The sequence below is a fragment of the Mus caroli genome, chromosome 18 (genome assembly GCF_900094665.2).
Source record: "Mus caroli chromosome 18, CAROLI_EIJ_v1.1, whole genome shotgun sequence".
NCBI classification, from domain to species: Eukaryota; Metazoa; Chordata; class Mammalia; order Rodentia; family Muridae; genus Mus; species Mus caroli.
Genome location: NC_034587.1, coordinates 73,744,272 through 73,764,844, shown reverse-complemented (window position 1 = coordinate 73,764,844; position 20,573 = coordinate 73,744,272). Strand labels below are relative to the sequence as shown.

General features: G+C 47.3%; 1 protein-coding gene across 2 annotated transcripts in view; it reads right to left on the bottom strand.

The window, feature by feature from the left end:
- The window catches only part of Loxhd1 (lipoxygenase homology domains 1), a 101,273-nt gene that overhangs the window by 19,708 nt on the left and 60,992 nt on the right, over window positions 1-20,573 (bottom strand). The window contains exons 9-16 of one of the 2 annotated variants that reach the window (XM_021150700.1): window positions 18,298-18,507; window positions 18,023-18,158; window positions 16,003-16,211; window positions 14,997-15,182; window positions 12,223-12,350; window positions 10,419-10,536; window positions 8,725-8,899; window positions 6,809-6,994 (exon numbers count right to left, since the gene is read on the bottom strand). In XM_021150700.1, coding sequence (XP_021006359.1) covers window positions 6,809-6,994; window positions 8,725-8,899; window positions 10,419-10,536; window positions 12,223-12,350; window positions 14,997-15,182; window positions 16,003-16,211; window positions 18,023-18,158; window positions 18,298-18,507 — 1,348 coding nt within the window. The remainder of the gene's footprint in view (window positions 1-6,808; window positions 6,995-8,724; window positions 8,900-10,418; window positions 10,537-12,222; window positions 12,351-14,996; window positions 15,183-16,002; window positions 16,212-18,022; window positions 18,159-18,297; window positions 18,508-20,573) is intronic. The other variant, XM_021150699.1, reaches the window with a different exon arrangement.

The window sequence follows — 20,573 nt, the reverse complement described above, 5'->3', positions numbered from 1 at the left end:
CTGTCCTTCTTTGGAAATGAAGAGTGTGATTGACAGAGAGTAACTTAACCGCTTGTGCTACTCAAGTCTTACCCAACGTGAAAGTGGAAACAGGCAGCCTTGGGCAGTCTGATGTCACCCAGATTCACTGGTGAACACAAGATGAGAGACAGGCTCATAGGTACAGCATGCTTACCCAAGGGCCAGCATTTGCTGTCGGGTGGATCAACAGGAAGCTACCTGAAACCATTTGTTAAAGAACTCACTTTGTCTGGGTTTGGTTGTTGTTTATGGGTTGGATTCCTGGGTGGGGCCGTCTCTGGATGTCCTTCCTTTCGTCTCAGCTCTGAACTTCGTCTGTGTAACTCCTTCCATGGGTATTTTGTTCCCCATTACATATGCCAGCAAGATTTTGCTGACAGGTTCCATTTCTCTACTTGGACTCCGAGCTACTCACAACCTCACTTGCTATGTCCGACCTACGCTGCACTTCTGAACCTTGATTAACAGTCTGTCTCCCCACTGTCTGAACTGATGAGGCCCAGGCTCTAGCTGCCAATACTGCCTCATTGCTGAGGTCTCTGGGACGGTGCTGTTTATAGGATGTCCTCAGGTTTCAATACTTGCGTTCAGTCTCCAGGTACTCCATCGCTTGATCTGAAATCGCATTATTGTATATTGTTTGGCCTGTCTCTGTCAATGAAGTGATAACCCTCTGAGATCAAGAGACTGGCCTCGCCTGGTATATAATAATAATAATAATAATAATAATAATAATAATAATAATAATAATAATAGTGTATAAAATATAAAAAATAATTTAAAAATAAAACTATTGTTATTATTACTATTACTATTGCATGCCTGAGTCTACACCAAACATGAAGAAGAAAGAATGGGAACTGAGTGTTGGTGTAGCTTTAGAATAGGAATTTGGAGCCTTGCCTAGGAGGAATGGTCTGTCCCAGCACTACTGATTAGTATATTCCAAATGACCTAAATTTGCTTTCAGTAAAAGGCCTAGAGACTCTAAACTGCCCTGGAGTCCCAAGGAGGTGACAGGCTGAATGAGGGGGAGGTTGGCAGCAGTTTGGACTTCCTTATGTGACTCAATGCCCATGAGTCCAATGCCTTTCCACATCTGGTGGGATGAAGGGCTCGGTGCTTCCTTTAGCCCATTCCAATCAGCCATGGTGAAATGGATTCATTAGGCATCCATTCGGCATCTCCTTTCTCCTCACAATACCTCCATGCCATTCTCCTATGCTCAGTCCCTACCTGTTCTCTGCACAACATGGCTCTCACTGCCTCCAAGCCTCTCTGAGGCTCCCATGCCCACAGGGTCCCTTGTGCAGGTGTTTTAGTCACTTTAATCGTCACTATGACCCAGAGACCTGACAGGAATGACTTATGGAAGGAAGAGTTCATCTGGGCTCACTGCTTCAGGGGATAGGATACTCCCAGCAAGGACTGCATGGTGGGGTTCACACAGCAGGAAAGTGTAGTAGATTCTCATGTGCTGATAGACCCAGGAAAAAAATGACAGCAGTCCCTATTTCTTCCAGCCAGGTCCCACATTCTAAAGGCTCTACAGCCTTCAAACTGCTAACTGGAGGGTCTTTAAAATTTAAGCCCTTGGGATTGTTTCAGATTTAAACCATAACATGTCTGTTCTGCTGGCCATGAGCCCTGATATCCAGAGAATTCTCTGTGCTGAGGTTGTAACTATGGCTTAACTCTTTTAAGACTATTTTTATATTTGAGTCTGACTTCTCCAACTTCAGGGTGTCTTACGACCTCTTAATTATATTACTTAGTATTCAATGATTATAGAAGTGATAAATTATTTTCACTATCAAAAAGTCAACTGTCAGTATTTTTATCCAGTGCAAACCATTGAGATTCTTCTCAGGTAGAAAGACTCGCTTCACCAAGCAACACCTTCCCTAAAAATAACCCACAAGAAGTTAAAAGCCCATATGGGTGACTCACATTTCCTCAGCAAGATCATAGATGGTTTGAAGTGAGCTACAGAGCCATCAGAGAGCCCTGGATATGGAAGAATACAAGACTCTCGCTATTGTCTTTTCAAAATATGCACAAGGGCCTCATCAGAGCCTGTCCCAGGAAATGCCCTGGGACTTGGCAGATATGAATTTGTATCTCAGTGTTATCTGTATACGTGAACACACTGTAGCATTCCTGTGATGATTTCTGAGGTCTTTCTTATTTCTATGGAGTTACATTATTCAAAAACTATCAATCATTTTGTGGTTAAAAATTCTTTGCTAAGCAGAGTATTCATTTAACCAGAGGGAACAAGAAAAGCAAGATGGATTAGAAAATAAACATGATTACAATTTGTTCAGTACTATAAAAGCTATCTGGGTAATTAAAATTAAGTAGAGTAATTAATCATTTATCTTGATTTTCTTCTTCAAACTGTATTTTGTGGCAAGCAAATAGCCACAGGGACAATTTTTTAAAAAGAAAAGCCATAGCTGGTAAGTGGATAGGAAATGATAGAGCGATAGCATCAGAGTGTAATCCTAATTGGTCATCATCAGATGAAGCCGTTAGATAGTTACGAAGGAAATTTACAATGGAGCAACTAGTTTCATAAGTGCTAAATCCAGAATTTGATATCAGCACTAGTGGGAGCAAGACTTCTTCCTATCTACCACCATAGCAATGCACAGCATTTCTTCAATATTCAGTACACTCTCCTGTGTACCACATTTATAAGTCAGCTTACCTACTACATACCCTGGAAAAGTGTGTTATACAGTAAAAATTGAATCATTGTGAAGTGTGATGGTGGTGGGGTGGTTTTACAGAAAAAAAAAAGTCCAATTCTAAAGGAGAAACATACTAAGTGTGAGCATGTTTGGAGTGAAGTGCCCCCAAACTTAGGATTTAGCTTCATAGTCTCTGGCAATCAGAGAGGAACATAAAGTCAAGAAGTTAAGTTGATGTGGTAAGGCGCAATCATTTTTGAACCAAGGTGGCAGACAGGTGGGAGCTGATGTTGCGTTTTCTTCACTTTTCTGCTTGTTCAAAGGTTTTCGCTAGGTTAAACACACTTCCAGGAGGTCATTTAAAAAAAAAAAACTAATTTAACACTCCCCCAAGCAGATCCAGGGACGAGAGGAACACTATGATTTAAGTTAGCTAAACATTTGTAGACTCATTAGTATCTTTATCTAATGTAGAATAAATTATAAATACATTTCTCTACAGAGAAAGCTACTGTAGAGAGCTGAGGACCTGGCTCTTCTCAGGATCTGCAGCCCAACCATATAGGTTTACCTGCCCATGGTATTATCCTACTTTTGGGACCAAGCCTGCCTGAAAGGACACCCACTTGTCTCTGCCTACATGGGAACAAGATCACATCAATGACTCAGAATTTGTTTGTATCCAAGAGTCACCACAGGGGCAGGGCCATCAGACCAGGAATCGTCATCAAGCTCTCAGTAGAGTCTGGAATCTGACAGTGTACAGCCTTTAGCTACTGTGTGGAGCTGGGCTGGCGCTGTCCGCAGTGCTGAACGATCTCCTCCTCTTGCAGGGTTTTGACAGGAATGAGAACAAACTGGATAACTGGGGGGTCAGGTTTTTGCACTGCAAAATATACACCAAGAAAGCCAAGAGAGTCCAGAGATGGACACAATAACTGTCTGGAGAAGAGGGTGTAGACATCTAGAGGGCTCAATCATGAGCTCAGCTGAGATTTATGGTCAGCTCCCCATTTCAATCAAGGCACAGAAGACCTTTAGCCCTGGAGGAAATTGAATATATGATGAAGGCATGAAATACAAGGAAGGATTTGAAAGTCCCAAAGAAAGACGTAATTAAATACAATTAAACTTATTAGTTCTCTGTTATATCACAGGTTAGCATCAAGGAAAAGTCAAGGCAGTGGAACTCACGGAGCTAAATGTCAAGCGTGCTGGCTGGTTTTATGTCAACTTGATACAAGATAGACTCACTTTAGAAGAGGAAAACTCAACTGAGAAAATGTTCCCAACAGACTGGGCTGAGGGCAAGGCCATGGTCCGTTTTCTTGATTGATGACTGATGTGGATGGGTCCAGTTCACTATGGGTGGCACCATTCCTTGGCTTGTGGTCTGTGTACTACTAGAGAACAGGCTCAACAAGCTCTGGGGAGCAAGACAGCAAGCATCACCTCTCTATGGGCTGGCTCTCCCTCAGTTCCTGCTTCCAAGTTCCTGCCTTGACTTCCTGCCCTTAACTCCTTAGGTGATAGACTGTGATGTAGAACTAAAGACAAAGTAAACTCCTTTCTCCCCAAGTTGCTCTTAGTCGTGGTGTTTTATCAAAATAGGGAACCACAATTAAGACAGTCATATAAAGAAGATCGAATTCAGTCACACATAAGCTATCTGTTTGGGGAGGGAATTCATGTACGGCTGGACAATAAGTTTCCATGAAAAGGTGAAGACATAAAGGCGCTTTCTAACCAGAGGTAAGGAATTCCAGTTATGGCAGGCTGTGTGCTCGGAGCCATGACACAAGGCAGATGTTCCTGTGGCTGGAATTACATGTCAAGTCCAGAGTGGGAAGCAAAGCCGTTCAATGCTGCTTACCAGCACTGGACTGTTTCCCCTTTACAAGCATAGAGAATGGCTCCTTTCTGTACCCCACTCCCACAAGACTCAAGTTCAGGGCTGTGGAGACCCAAGCTACAAAAGTTAATACCATTTTTAAGCACTATTACTGGGTCATCCATCCTTGTTGTGCTTAATGTGTAGCAGTTAGCTTCTCTGACACTGAGTGGAACTGCATCTGGTTGTCTGTGTTTTACTTTGTCCCCATGGACTTGACACTCTTTCCCTCAGCAGCAGGCCCTGATGAAAGACCCCAGGGAAGTCTTTGTTAAAGGGGAAGATCTTAGGCCCCTTCCTGTGTTCCTCTCTGCTTCTCTTGGATGCTCTGAGATAAGAAACTCTCCTTAGCCAGGTTCTTCCTCCATGATAATATGCCTCACTGCATTCCAGAAGCAAGGGAGCAGGTTGACCATGGACTAGAAGCTCTGACACTGACCCAGAATAAGTCTTCCCTCCCTTGCCTGATTATGTCAGATATTTGTCCCGGTGACAAGTGAGAAAGATGAGCTGCTAAGCACTGCACTTTGTCTGGACGAGGCTTCTACCTGGATATCTGATAGTAAAGCAAACAGATAGAGGATGCTTTCCTCCACCCCGCCAGTTTCCTTCCTGGCTCTCTGTCATGGAGACAGTCAAGGTGCAGAATTATGACTGGCAGGATGGACATGGTGGGTTAAAACAACACCAGAATTCTTACTGCTGACTGATTGCTGACTGCTAACTGACTGACTGCTGACTGCTAACAGATGACTGACTGCTGACTGACTGCTGACTGCTGACTGCTGACTGCTGACTGCTGACTGCTGACTGCTGACTGCTGACTGCTGACTGCTGACTGACTGACTGACTGACTGCTGGCTGGTTCGTTGGCTGTTCTGTGGTCCTGAGGTGGACATCCTAAGGCCTCTATGTTCTTTAGTTAACGTAGAGAGTCACTAACATGGTTTTGTAACACAACATCACAAAGCACATACAACACAACTAAATGTTTGTATTTCTTCCTACCTTACTGGGTCCCAGGACCACTAGGAACACATAGATGTTCAGGGCATGAATGACCCAATATATGCAAAAAAATATGACAATTGTGAAGTTATGTTATTGCTTTGAACAGCAGCTATTTTCTCTGTGTTACCTGAGTTTATTGTCATATGGGAATGCTTTGACTGTAACCCCTTGTTGAAACAAGTCAGTGACATAATTCCTCCTGGAAGTGCAAGCAGCTGCTGAGTTGGGGTTATCAGTGATTAGCTGCAGCAGGATTTGAAGAGGTAAAGTGAGGCAGTCTCAGGACAGCTCTGTGGGAGGTGAGGAAACAGCAGGAGGCAGGAGAGGGCCTTGAGCAGACAGCTTGTGGGAAGCTAGGTTTGACTCAGGACGCTGGAGATGCGTTGGAGGAAAACGGCCAGCATGGAGGTGGGTAAGTCTGAAAACGAACCTTCAACTCTGATATCAAACAGAAGCTGCAGGTACAAAGCCAGAGTAAAGAGAAGCCTGCAGAAAGCAAAGCAGCGGTCAAAGGCATCTGAAGGCCACGAATTCCATCACAACAATCGACAAAGTATCCCATAAGTGCCTTGCAGTTGAAAAGTAGAGTTCTCACTTGGCTTGTCTCCTGCTTAAATTTATAAGTGAATATGGCTACCTTCAGACTCAGTGTTGTAAGGGGAAAAGTATAATACTGATAGGAAATCCATGGGAAGTGGACTTGGTGAGCCTTCCTTCCTTCCTTCCTTCCTTCCTTCCTTCCTTCCTTCCTTCCTTCCTTCCTTCCTTCCTTCCTTCCTTCCTTTCTGTCTCCCTCCCTCTCTCCATCCCTCTTTCCCACTTCTCTCTTTCAGGTACAGAACCCAGGGCTTTGTGCATGCTAAGAAATTATGCTACATTTGAGCTACTGACCCAACCGAATCTGTTTTTTTCTTAAATTTTATGCCTGAATTAAGTAGGATCCATTCTCTGATATTGCAAAAGCAAGGAATCATTAATCTTCCATGGAGAAAGTGGAAGGAAAAAAGCCACAGATATAACAACTGCCTCGGAACACCAGCCCTCTAACTGATGGTATACCCAAGTGGTGCAATCATGGCTGAGCCACCTTCCTGCTGGCATAGGCAGAGTCTACTTATGGAGAGAGGTGGGGCCAGGGAACACTGTCCTAGGGAGGCTCTTTATCACCCTGGTCTCAGGCAGTAGCTACCTTTGTTGTCGTGCCAGACCCTCAGTTTGCAGAGGTGGCCCAGGCTCAGCATGTCAGAAAAGTTGAAGGTGTCTGTGTTGTTCCGCTCAAACTTGTTCCAGTTGGCTGACTGCTTCAGGGCCAGGGTCCCGCTGTCTCCATTTTCCCCAAAGATGATGATGAACACATTGGCATCCGTGCCTGCCCCTGGGAAATATACAAGGTGAGACTCTGGGGGCTGGCCGTTCTCCACAAATCCCTCTGCTCTGAGCTTATTCCCAGACCACTGAGGCACATGGTGCCAGAATTTAGAGTCAGTGAGACTTGGGGATAGACTCAGAAAGGACAGAAGTGGTCTGGGCCTCTTAGGTGTTGCAGGGAATCATGGAGTTGGCCTGGTCTAGCTGCTTTGAGAGGCATGCGTCCTAGGTTTTCAGGTTAGAGTCCATGGTTCCTTGGGGCCCTGTGTGACTTTCAGTTCTTGAGAAACTGAGGCAGTGAGGCATTTAAGCTGCCTTGTGATTTTCTGTGTTATCCAAAAGTCAACAAAATATATAGAAGCTTGACAGAACGATTAGACCCTGACATTAATCTTTTGTACCCTGTATAGCTTGCCAATGTCATTGTATCTGGCAACTACCATTGTATTGATCCTGGCAGCTATCATATTCTATTTCTCAGAAGAGTCTAAAGCTTGGGATAAACTTGTCTTGGGCTCAGTCCTGCTGAGAACCCTCATCCTGGTTAAGATTCATTTCTCATTGGCCATACCTTGGCCTGGTAAGTAAATGCCAATGCTTACAACACATCCAATTCTACCCCTCCCCTTCTCATTGCATGATGCAATTACCATTTGTCTAACCAAAATCAGGGTCACGTGAATGCTTGGCCCAGAAATGCACCTGTTCCTGGGTCCCTCTGTATGTATGTCCCTTCATACAGGCATTCGCCATGGTTGGGAGGCTAGAGCTCCTGGAAGGACTGTGAGTGGAGCTTCTTCGTGATGCACCTGTTACTACCAATGAACTTAATTCTCTGTCTGAGAGTATGCCATGAAGGAATAAATAGAGGACCGTCAAAGAATGTGGACACTGAGAACTTTGAACAATAAAGAAGAAGGTCCACTATGAGGTGAAAAGGGAGAGGGACACTCTAGAAATGAACTCTACCAGATTCACAGAGCCATCGCTTACTCCTGAGATTTCCTCCAGGGTGGCTGACCCTTTGGCAAACTTCTCTGTTAAAAGTGTAAGCTGTCATGACCAACAGGTCATCTATGGTGAATGTGAATGAGTCTGCCAAATTCTTTGTGATCCCTTCAGAGAGGCAGAAGTCTTGGCTAGGGGAGGGGATGTAGGAGGCATGTCCTCCTGGCTAGATGAGGGGTATCCCTCTCTTTGCTTAGAACTCTTTCTTCTGGGAATTCTGTCAGTTTGATGGCTCTGTTTGTCTTTCTGGATTTGACTTTGACATTTATCTGGGATGCCCCTGTAACTCTTGCTTCCATTTCTATGGGTAAGGCTCTCTGGAGCATCTGGGCCACATCTGTCTTGGCCTCACCTAATGGTGTGTTAGCGCCTCCAGAATGTCAGACTTATGGGGTCCCTGAAGTCCCATCTCTATCCTCAGTCCCTAGGACAGAGTCACATACAGATGACTATGAAGCACAGTGTGTCAAGGTACCCAGCACTGGGGTGAGAGGCAGAGAACAAAGACAGGACCAAGCAATGGCCATGTCCCTGAAACCATCCTCTCCAGTTCTCTGAGAGGACAGAGAAGAAACCAGTTTTGTCACTGTGAGAAAATACTTTGACCCCAAAGAGTGGAGATGATTTGTCTTTAGAAGGTTATGTGAAAAAATTCCCTAATCAGAAACTAGTTTCCACTCATGAGTTACCAGTGGAAGACAAGGGGAGAGGAGGCAGACCACAACCTACCCAAGATGTCACTGGTCTTCACCGAGACTGTGTAAGATGTCCACTCCATCATCTCCTCTCCATCAATGACTGCACATATTTCACACACCAGCATCTTCTTTCCCTTCTTTTGGGACAGCCAGTCTCCATAGTAGAACATGGTTAGGTCTCCTGTGTTCATGTTCTTCAACAGGATCTGGAGAGAGGCCGTGTAGAAATGTACTCTGAGATACCTGAGCGCCATTCCCTGAATCCCCGCCAGAGCTCCCTGATTCAGACTTGTGGATGTAGGTGAGGGCTCTGTTCATGTGCTCTGCTGAAAGTCCCATGCAACCTGGAAATTGGAAATTTATCTGAAAAGGCTTCCACAGGAAAGCAATAGAGAATGGTGTATAGAAAATGTTTGCTGAGTGAGCGACAGAAAACAAAATGAATCAGGCCATTGGCAGCCTGGGAGCAGGGCACTGACATTTGTCAGATGGCGTGGTTGCAACGTTGTTGGCTCAATGAAAGTGTGCAATGGCTACACAGGAAGGGCAGACTGGGGAGAATGAGGACAGATGGCCATGCATGGATGAGGGATAGGAAGACTATTTCAGACAAGCTTTCAGGACTTGTACTATAAATTAAGCCATGTTCTGCCAACCCCGAGTTGGATATATTAAAATTACCATCATCAAAGTCTTGGGGTATGACTTTATTTGAACTAGACGAGGTCACAGGTGGCCCTAAGCAAAGTAGCACGGGGAGATTTACACACGGGGACACGTGCACATGAGGAAAGTGCTGTGTGACAGCTGATGGGGCTTGAGCACAGCCAAGGTCAGATCCTATGCTGTCTTCAGAGGCACATGGCCTGCCAGCACCTTCATTCTCGCTCTTCTGCCTCATCCCTGAATTCTGGAGCTTTGTCACACAGCTGCAGGAATCTGCCTCACATTGTACAAGGGGGTGCCTGACACCAGAGCCAGCCCATTCAACTCTGGGGCATGCCCGTGGGATTGTTAGCTGTGTCATCTGTTTTCATGCAAACATAGTAAGCTGAGATGTACACTGGGAGCCTTCTGCTTTATAATGGTGAGTGACAGTGACTGCCCTCTGGTCCCCAGTGTCAGGGTCCTGAAAGGTCAGGTAGGTATACAAACAGTAATGAAGAATACAGTCACCTCCTTTCCTTGGGTAAAGCTGAGCCTGTGGCTGTGTGCAGTTTGTGGTGTGTTTTGTAGGCTGTGTGCTCAGAACAGGGAGGCAGAGGCAAAACAATGAGACTTCACCCTTCTGCTATTGTAAGTTTCTCACCATCCCCTGCTCAAGGATGCCTTCAGCCTGCCTGAGAACCTCAGGATGAGCCACAGCCTGACTGCTCAGGTGAACTCAGGCTCCTCCAGAGAGAAGGCAGGGAGGAACAGCTACCTAGCAGTGTAATTAAGGGGCACGGGAAGACCACCACCCAGCCAGTTCTCACTGCCTCAAGTCTGCTTCTCTGCGAATCCCACCACACCTCTTATCCCAGGTGATGCTCACCCCAAGCCTTCCCCATTCCAGGCTCTTCCCACTGTGCTGTGTTCTCTGGCAGTGACTCAGCTCTTACTAGACACAAGCAAAGCTTCACTCCCTGACCAATTCACACCGAAGCCTATGGTCAGGACAGCTTATACCCGAATAGCCTGGAGGAGAAGTAAGCAGGGACAGAAAAAGGGTGCCAAGCATGTTACCCTCTCCAGGAACCACTCTGGCCGGCTACCCATCCCATCAATTCGGATGCGCATCTTGGTGAAGGGGGCAATGTCCAGGATCTCCATGATGAAGGTGTCATTTTGTTCCCGCTCAAATCTGGGGGAGGGGCATGAAGAAGGGAAGTTGGTAAGCTAACCCTGGCCATACATCAGGCATTTCACTACTCAGCAATGGCAGTTCCCCAACTGCTCATCCTTGGCTCCCTGGGTGGGATCCTGAAAGACTGAGTTAAGCAGACTTGGCTGATAGATACAGTCCCTAACCAAGAACTACCAGCCTGGGTCCTAGTCCCATTTGCTGGTTCCCTACCTTTCTTCCTGGGACTAAGATTCCTCACTTGAAATCTGGGGAGAATGGCATCTACCCGCAATTTCACAAAGCTATCCTGGAGACCATAGATGGGAAACAAACTCTGAAGGTAAAAAGAGAAGCTTTAGTGACGTTCTATGAGGGTCAAGGGTAGGGCAGGTTGTATGCCGCCCAACAGTAGAAGACAGATTGACCTCATTTCTCTGCATGCAATTGTACAGCTCAGCACAGTGGCTCTGGATCAGTCCCTGTTCCCAGCAGTTGTGAAGTGGGAGAGAATGGAAGACAACATTGCTCTTGTGGCTTTCATTCTCCTGTCCAATGGCTGCATCATCTCAGAGATGCTCTATAGGGCCACCTGCACGATGCAACCTTCAGTCCTGAGTGGTTGCTCAACTGCTGACTGTTTCTATGACACTGCTGATGGGGCCCTGGGGTGGTGTAAGTGGTCCCAAAGAGATGACTCCAAGTGGCAATTGTTATAGTTCTTTGGGTACAAGACACACTTTTAAAAACAGACCACATCTGTGTGTGAGAGAGGGACTGTGAGCGCCACATGGCAAGAGCGAGGGCTTCCCTGTCTTGGAGACAGTGTTAACTCGTAGGATAGCTCTACTCTGACAACTTATAGATATGCATTTCATGGCCATTAGAGTTCTTTACAGGTGGGGAGCTTAGATGAGGAGAGAGAATGACGTGCTCCTGACTGGTCTACTGCAAGCATCTCCATAATGCCTATGTACATGTATGTGCATATGCATATGTGTACTGGCCTCCATCTTGGGCACTTGGCTTTACTTGGAATAAGTGTCTCCTTGCACAACCCCATGCTGTGTACAAGTGAAGCAAAGAAGAAAAGAACTGGCTTGGAGAGATGGCTCAGAGGCTAAGGGTACTGACTACTTTCCTAGGATACCACGGTTCCATTCACAGAGTCCACATGGCAGCTCATATCTATCTGTAACTCCAGTCTTAGGGTGTCCAATGCCCTCTTCTGGCCTCCATGGGGACTAGGCACCCAAGTGAGTGATACACAAATGTGCATGTAGATGAAGCACTCACATACATAAAATAAAAATAAGTAGCTTTTGGTTTTCTGATACAGGGTTTCTCTATGTAGTCCTGGCTGTCCTGGAACTGGCTCTGTGGACCAGGTTGACCTTGTACTCAGATCTGCCTGCCTCTGCCTTCAGAGTACTGAGACTAAAGGCATGCCTCACCACACCAAGCTGATAAATTTTTTTTAGAGGACAAAAAAAAATGCTATGGGTATTGGTACTTAAGGAATGCTTCCCAGAGGAGGGATATTTACTCTTGCTCTTGAACAAGAAAAGTGTTAGGAAAGAACAACAAATGGAAGGCAGCTAGGAGCCCTTATGGAGTACAGTGAGGGGAACAGCCAATGTGGCTGAGAACAGAGTTGGGTGGAGGTCGGGTGTGAGCAGGGTAAGGGGTCAGGCTCCCTCTGGGTACCTGGCCTTCTTCTTGTCCAGCTGCACCTCTTCTGTGCTCCCATTGATGCCATAGAGGGTCATGAAGATATTGGAGTCAGTGCCTCCACCGACCACATCACCAGTCCATACCGTCATTTCATAAAGCACCTGCCGTGAGAGGGGCGAGTTCCTGACCCCAGCCCTGCCCACCAAACCACTCAACACATCTCAGTGACCCTAGGGAGGAGAGACATGCTCTCCATGCCCTAAAGCTCTGAGTGGAATCTGGCACAGTTGGCTGCACAGGTCCGAGGAGGTGCACATGTCCGCCATGGTGACACAGCCAGGGAGTTTGGCAGAGACATTGCATATGTTGGGAGCCTGTCACATGTGCCCAAGTGAAGGTGGAACTGTGAACTCAGGAGCATCTAGGGATCCATCTAAATCCAGGTCTGCCTTCTGCTAGATTTTTACCTGGGACCAATGGCCCAGCTCTATCCTTAACTCCCTCTGTGAAGATATTACTTGTAGACTCATGAGATACCCAGGTGACTCACATACAGTTGCTGCTGGTGCTGGGCCTGCCATGTGTGTAGTAGAGCTATGGGAGCATATGGTATGGTACCATGTGTATGATAGCCATACAAGTACACAGTATGACACTGTTTATATGGTATGGTGCCAAGTATATTGTGTGGCACTGTGTGCACGGTAAGGCCAGACATGAGAGGATGCTTCAGTGGCCCTGAGTGCCCCCAACTTCCTGCCACAGATAGTTCACTCCTGATGTCTGTGAGCAGAGAATGCCCTGTTGGGGAGGGATTGAGGGGGGTTAAGAGTTCTGTCCCAAGCCACATAATAAAATGGGCAATTAATTACGTGTCTAGTTTCTAGACAGGTAATTTCTAGTTTCTACTTTAGGTTCGGATTGTGTTCACAAAGGATCAGATTCCATTTACCTGCAGGCCCTGAAGGGAGGGCAGAGCTTCCCCTCCCCCAGTCTCTGAGGTAAGGCCCCTTGGAGGCTCTTCTTAAGAGGTGGCCTTGTACGGAGGGGTCACCTATGTGCAGCATCCTGGGGTCCTGAGTTTTTAATTCATCCCTTCTTAACAGATACCCACAGACCAGCTAGTAGCTCTGTGAGTTGGGGTGACATGGAGAAATGGCAAAACTGCCACATTCTGTCTCACCCGAGCAACTGGCCAATCCTCATGGTCTTCAGGAAGCTTCGGACCATGAACTGTGTGTGTCACATGGTGATTGTTGTCATGCCCTGGTCACTGTTCCATACAGGAGATTGTGTATGTGGTCCCGGACTCTTCCCCCAGTCAGGACAGGGTTAGGAGTAGCCTGAGAGCTTGGCTCACAGTGGAGCACAGGACATCACCATGGAGAATGGCCAGGTAGGACTGGGGGAGTTACTGGCAACAGGCAGATACCTGTCCCTTTCTTGCTCTTATTCATACAGACATGAAAAATAGAAAAGTCAAAGTGAGGTTCCTGGTGACCTGAAGAGAGCAGCTTCTGAGGCCAGGCCCCTGTGTTCTCCGTGTCCCTCATTCCTTCTATGTACAGACACACGTCCTTTTACATAATTGGCATGTTTCCAAATGATAGAGGGAAGCAGGATTTCTGTCACTCTGGTTGACATCCTGGAGAGACACCAGTCCGAAGGGCCCTGCAGTTTGTACAGCGGCTAGCCTGTGCTCTTTGCTCTGTGAATAGCCCAATATAGACATGCATTTTCTCAGACTGAGCTGGGAGGAGCTGCAGTTGCACAGGGTATGGTGTGCTTCAGGGAGTGGCTCAAAGGCACACAGCGGCTGGGAAGTGGGTCAGGGCAGAGAAGCCCAGGATAAGCAGTAGGTTCACCCACACTATCCATCATCCACCAGCCACAGAGGGAGAAGTCTGCTGCAGAATGTCCCAACCTCTGACTCCCCTGCTGGGGAGGGGCAGGCACAGTCACAGTTTCCCATGAACGATCTTACAGCGCAGAGTACAGCCCTTCTTGCAGCTCCCATCACAGGACAGGCAGGGCTGCTTGGCCTTGACCTTGATAGGTGGCCTGATTGAATGGAACTGAGCTGCTGTTGGCTCCATAGCTCATGAAGGAGAAAGAGAAGTACAGGGTCAGGTGACCAGGAGGCCTCTGGATCACCAACTAGATGTTTGTCTTTGTACGAGCTGCCTTCTGCGTCCTGTCTGGCACTCGACTGACCTTTGAGATTATACAATTCATGTGACCCACTAGACATCAAGTGAAGCTCCTGCCTGCTTGGTTTTTCTAGATACAAGGGGTCTCATATAACCAGCACTGCTATACTGTGAGATCCAGAGGCCCTCAGTCTCTGGTGTCCTTTGCCCTGTTGCTATGCTGGGGGAGCAAAGAACATGCACATCTGGGCAGAGCAAAGATGGTGCACATCTGGACAATGATGGTGCACATCTGGACAATGATGGTGCACATCTGAACAGAGCAACAATGGTACACATCTGGGCAGAGCTGATACCATCTAAAGCTCTCTAGGGACAGTGAGTGATCTCATTACGTTTGGCCAAGACTGAGCACAGAACACACAATGAAGAGAAATGTGATTTGCGCATGGTGTAGGGCAAGACGAAGGCCCAGAGAGACCAGGAGACTTCTCGAATGTCACACAGAAGTGAACTAAAAGAGAACAGTCTCCTAGTTTGAGATAAGTAAGTCTAACCATCTTTCCAGGCTAGTTTCTGTCAGTATATAGTGATAACTCTCCTATCCTCTTCCCCTTCATCTTCCCTATGTCTTCCACTTGCAGGGCACATACATACCTTCTTCCCAATATTCACAACCATGGCATCCAGGAGGTCAAAGACTCGGGAGGTGACACCATCGCCTCGGTCCTTGGCAAGCCAACAGTTGCAGCGTAATGTGTACTTGGTACCCTGGGTAGGCACCGCCAAGCACAGCTCCTCCACCAGCCAGCAGCTCTCAGGGGAGGCTCCATCGTGGCCCAGCTGCGAGGCACAGCATCCCTGTGAGGATCTCGGCAGAGCTGAGACAAAAGCCTTCCCTCCTCAGTGTCCTCTCCCTGCCTTGCACTCTCACCCCCAGCCTTTCCTCTTAATATGCTCGACACTCGCTGGCCAGGGAACCTTCCACAGAGGAGAGGAGATCTCACAGGGGTAATCAAAACATGACCTTGGTGGGTCTGACCTCATCAGGTGAGCTCTTTAAAAGAGACCCTGGGTGTTAGGGATGGAAGAAGGCAGAGACATTTGAATCAAGAGACCTTGTCTCCTACTGGCCTGATTGAAGGACATGGACAGGTTTTGGTGAGTGCCATAGGCAGGGACTGACAGGAACTGAAGGCCTCGCTCCTACAACAGCAAAAGACTGGGTCTGGCCAACAGCTAGTAGGCTTGGAGAGGGACAGAGTCTCAAGAGAATATCACAGGCCTAGCTATACTTTGTGTTTACCTCAGGAGGCCTTGAGAAGTCCCAACCAGACTCCTGACCCAGGACAGCATGCACCTGAGTTGTTTTCAGTTACTAATTTGATGGTAACATGTTATACAAACATGAGAAAATGGGTACACAGGGTATCTATCTCTACTGAATGGGCAGAAGTGGGAACCTGAGGTAACCCCACCCACTGATGGTGGAAGCTGGAGATCTGATGATGGAGGCTGGAGATCTGCCTCTAACTCAGAGGGGCTCCAGGTCACTGTTCTGTCTGTCCACAGTTCCCCACCCTTATGTGTTGACCCGTTTTTGTTTTTGTTTTTTCACTCCTCGGGGAGAGTCAGCAGCATCATGGGAACCCAGGGCCAGCACCTCTATTTTCTTGATGATGCCCACATCTAAGCCACCAACGTAGAACTCCTCCACAGAGCCACAGCTGAAGCCCCGCTTCCCCTGGGGATAGTCCAGCCAGATGCGGTTGGTGCATTCATCGTCTTCCCCAATGAGCAAGACAAAGGCACGGCTATCAGTGGCTGCCTCCTTGTGTTTCCCGGTGGTCACTGACACGTAGTAAGGAATCACTGCAAGGGATCATGGGGGTTAACTTCACAACAGGCCAGCCGGGCAAAGGTATTGGGTTTGAAGAACTTGTAATGACCTTGGGAGGGCCCTCATGGGTGTTCTCCTTCCTTGCTTCTTTAGAGATCAAGTGCAAAAAAAGCCATCTAGATAGGCTGCAAGTTCATGGTGATGCCTGTCTACTCTACAGGGATGAGTTTGTAATGCCCAATGGAAGACTAAAGAGAGTATCCTTGTGTCCCTTGGAGTGTCAGACTTCTGAAAGCCTTCTTTGCCAGTTATCTTACTTGAATTTTTCTCTCCCAGGCAAGGAAGATTAAGAACAACATCTCACCAGGTCTGGGGGGTTCCATGCTCAAAACACTGACCACTGTTGAGAAGGGAGGTCTGGCAGAAAACAGAAACTGGGGACTACTGGTCAAAGTGTATCGTACCTGTATCTCAGCGGAGGGAAGTCCTCCGGGGCATCTATTTCTAAACCAAACTAGATTCGTTTGTTCAGCAAACAAGCTTGTTCAGGTCACGTAGCTTAGACTCTAGATGCTCAATAAAAATTCATTTTCCTTCTGATAGGTAAGCCAGTGAGTGCTGGGTGGGATTCGGGGGTAATTGTTTTAAGGGTCTGACTTTCCTGGAAGGAGTACCCTATTTGTTCAAACTGCTTGGGATGTGGATATGAGGGCGGGCACTTCAGCTCTCATCTTGGAAGGTTACCTTGGGTAGCCGTTAGGGTAGGAGCTTTATATAAGGTTTCTAGAGGGAACAGCTCTCTGGGCAGCCTGGAGCTGTTGAATTCGCTCTAGATGGACTTTGAAATTTTTATGCACTAGAAAAAATGCTGAAGTTGTTTAGGCCACGGTCTCCAGGTCACTGTCATTTGCAGTTAGGAATGAATAAGTCAAGAACCCTTCTCCTGGCCTGTCATCTCAGCTGACAGGAGTCAGTGCCCTGCTGTCAACGGCCTAGGTTATGCCATCTGTACCTCTCTGAAAGTGATTCAGAGCAGCCTCTCCTGGCTGGAGTCACCAGCACTGCACTCTGAGCCAGCAGCTGTTTAACTCGCCTGGGATCCCCACAGGTGATCGCAGGCCTCCGCTAAGGACAGCCACTTTGTGGGTCCTGTCACTTTTCACACACTGAGAAGGTGGCATGTGGACAGCGTGTCCATCTCTGTGACCCCATAGACCTACGTCATGCTGTCCTGGAGGGTGATGTCGAGCTGGTCACACTCTTAAATCTAGGAAGGTAGAACTTTCCCACGTCCGAAAAATGAACATAGAACTGCCTTGTCTCAGAAATATGATTGATGAAACGGATCTCTCAAGGACAGTGCTTCACGTGGAAGCAAACACAAAGGCCACCAGGCTGACGTATCCAAAACTGGTTTTAGTGTCAGAACCAGAAATGGATTGTAAGTCCCCAAATGAGCAGTTCTCTCCTGCACCAAGGAACATACTACTTTGGACTTTGGGTATCAGACACATGAGAGATTCCCACTGTTATCCCTGCTTTCTGTTGGGTTGTCCTAGGTACCCTGACTAGAACTCGTGTTCTGAGAGTCAGGGTGAGGGCAGAGTTTAGGACAATATCCTTCTGGTGGATTAAGGGGACCATCACTACACTTGATCCATTGCTTCATCTGTAGGTGGGCTTCTCTCTGCCTGCTTACTTCACTGTTGTAAGTGTAAACACCACAAAGCTCTAGGCCCGCTTCATCAGTAGCAGTGGGGCTATAGCAACGGCCTGTCTAAGAATAACTGAAAGCCCTTTTCCTGTGCCTGATTGCTTTCTAAAGAACCCTTGCTCTGCTTACCAGGGCCATCCTGAACATAGTCAACCATGGGTCCCGTCACCGTGTCGATGTCCACATCTGCCATCTTGGAACTCAGGGCGATCTCCCAGAAGTCAGCAGGGCTGCTGCAGTTGCTACTGCGGTCTCCAGTGTACTCCTGCAAGGAAAAGCGCAGCCCGGGCTCATTGCAATGCTGACATCTGCTCCAAGGATCTCCCTTGAGTGTAATCTCCCTTGAGTGTAAAGATGCCTACAGGCTGTGGCCGCATGGAGGGCCCAGTAGCCCCTGGTGGTACCTTCTCATAGAAGAGCCTCTCCAGCCGCCCGTCCTCCTTCTTCAGGGACAGCCAGCGCCCGCACAGGAAGAGAAACTCATCCTCGTTAGTGTCATTCCAGATCTCCACCTTCTCCACATACCAGTCGGCGCACCACTTGGTGTTGTCATGGCGGAGCTTGATCTTGTAGATGACACCCAGGTCAGCGGCCTCAATGATGAAGGTGTCAGCCTGGAGGGTCCAAATATGAAGGCTTGGCAGGGGACCTCACTTTAAGCCCTCGAACCCCATCTCCTAACTTCCTGGTTTGAATGGCCATCCCCAGCTGGAGGTCCCTTCTAGAACTCAATCCCAAAGATTAATGTTCATTGTCCAAGTTCAATATTTGCCTCCTCAATGGCCTTGCTGTACAGACTGCTCACGTAGGACACTGCTTCATGATCTCACGGGGTAAGGCTGCCTGTGCCTGGATCTCTCTTGGCATGAACCTATGGGTGTTTGGGAGAAAATGTCTCGTGAACAGTGTGAAATATTTGAAGGCTCTGTTCAGTGCGAATGAGGAATGCTGGCCCAGGTCTGTTGCTCAGAAGCTTCAGCCACTGAGCCGATTAAAGTCAAACTGAGCACACCCTCAACTTAACTGCCTCTATGTTAAAGGAGGATCTCAACATGTGGAGCAGGCCAGATCTCACAGAGGGAAATCAGAAGCCATCTGGGGCCTTGCCTCTTTTGGGGGCAGCGGAGTGATTTGGGGACAACATTCTCTGTTACAGAGATGAGCCAGCTCCAGCTCCATTTAAGTTACCTTGGTGTAGAAAGATTTCCCCTGAATTCCATTAAATGTCAAAGGTCAAATGAGATGTTTTAGACACTGCTGTGGCTTTTAGGTAAAAGGGGAAAACTCTATCACAGCAGCACTGTTTTGTACTTCTGTGGCACAGGAACCCAAGTACAAAGAAAACACCTAGAAAGGGGAAGAGGGTGTGGCTACCCTTTAAATGCTCTCAGTGGCCTGCTGGGGATGTGGTAGGCAGGCTGTGTAGGGCAGGTCCTGAAAGTCTGCAAATAACCATGGCAGATGCAGGTGATGGCCATGATCTGTGTGTCTGTCCCTGGGGGCATCAAGTTAAGGTAGTGTTCTATTAGCATTGGGTGGGCTGGTGGTACCGTCTGGAGACCTGGTTTGGTTCTATACACAGGCAGATGAGGAAGGGCTGATAGCTATGGAGAACTCTTATGGGGAGTCTCCCAGACCAGGCAACTCATTGGATGTAGGCAGGGAGAGGTTGCTGGTAAGAACAGAGGCATCAAAAATGACTCCTGACCCCCAGAGCAAGTGGCTAGAGAAACAGAGGCTTCCAAATCTTCAGCAATGGACTCAGGGATTCACGGTTAGTGATGAGGCCAGGTGTGGTTTCAGCTCTTGTGGAGAAACAAAACCAGAGGCTGCGCATGGTGGCCCATGCCTGAGGCAGGAGAACTGTCATGAGTTTCAGGCTAGCTCAAGGCACATAGTGAGTTCTGGGTCAGCCTAGGCCTATCTCCAAAGGCCCCAACAAAACAAAACAAAAAACCAAATGAACCAGCAAAAAACTCCAAACAACAAAACTAGTAGAAACAAAGAAAATGTGATAGGGCAGACTTCTTATAGCGGTGTGTGTGTGTGTGTGTGCTCTTAACTTAGAGAATAGGTGGTATCATTTTATATATATATATATATATATATATATATATATATATATATATATATAATCATTTATTCTCTGTATTTGTTGAACACCTATTATTTGCCAGACTCTGGCATGGACAAAAGTTTATCCACTAGCCACATGAGGCACACTACCATTACACCAATGCATTTTCCAGATATCAACAGTAGGCATCCATGGGAGGTGGGGCCTTAACGAGGCCCAGCATGGCCAGCAAACTAGGCTCAGTTGGGTATCTCACGCTTTAACTCAGCTGGCTTTCACAGTCACTCGAAACTATTTTATGAGACACAGAGATATTCAGTAAGTTGCCCAAGATTACATAACTAATTAGTATTAGAACCAGTGTCTAATTCAGGCAATCTGAGCCCAGTGTCTGGGTACAAAACATAACACATCCCTGGTCTAGAGCCAGGGACATCACAGGGATCCATTTTGGCTATCTAGTTTTCCAAAATGAAAAGAGCAAGATAAGTCCTCTTCTAAAGCACTCTACCTGGGCAGTGAACAGCTTCATCTCTTGTGCTCTGTGTGTGTGTGTGTGTGTGTGTGTGTGTGAGAGAGAGAGAGAGAGAGAGAGAGAGAGAG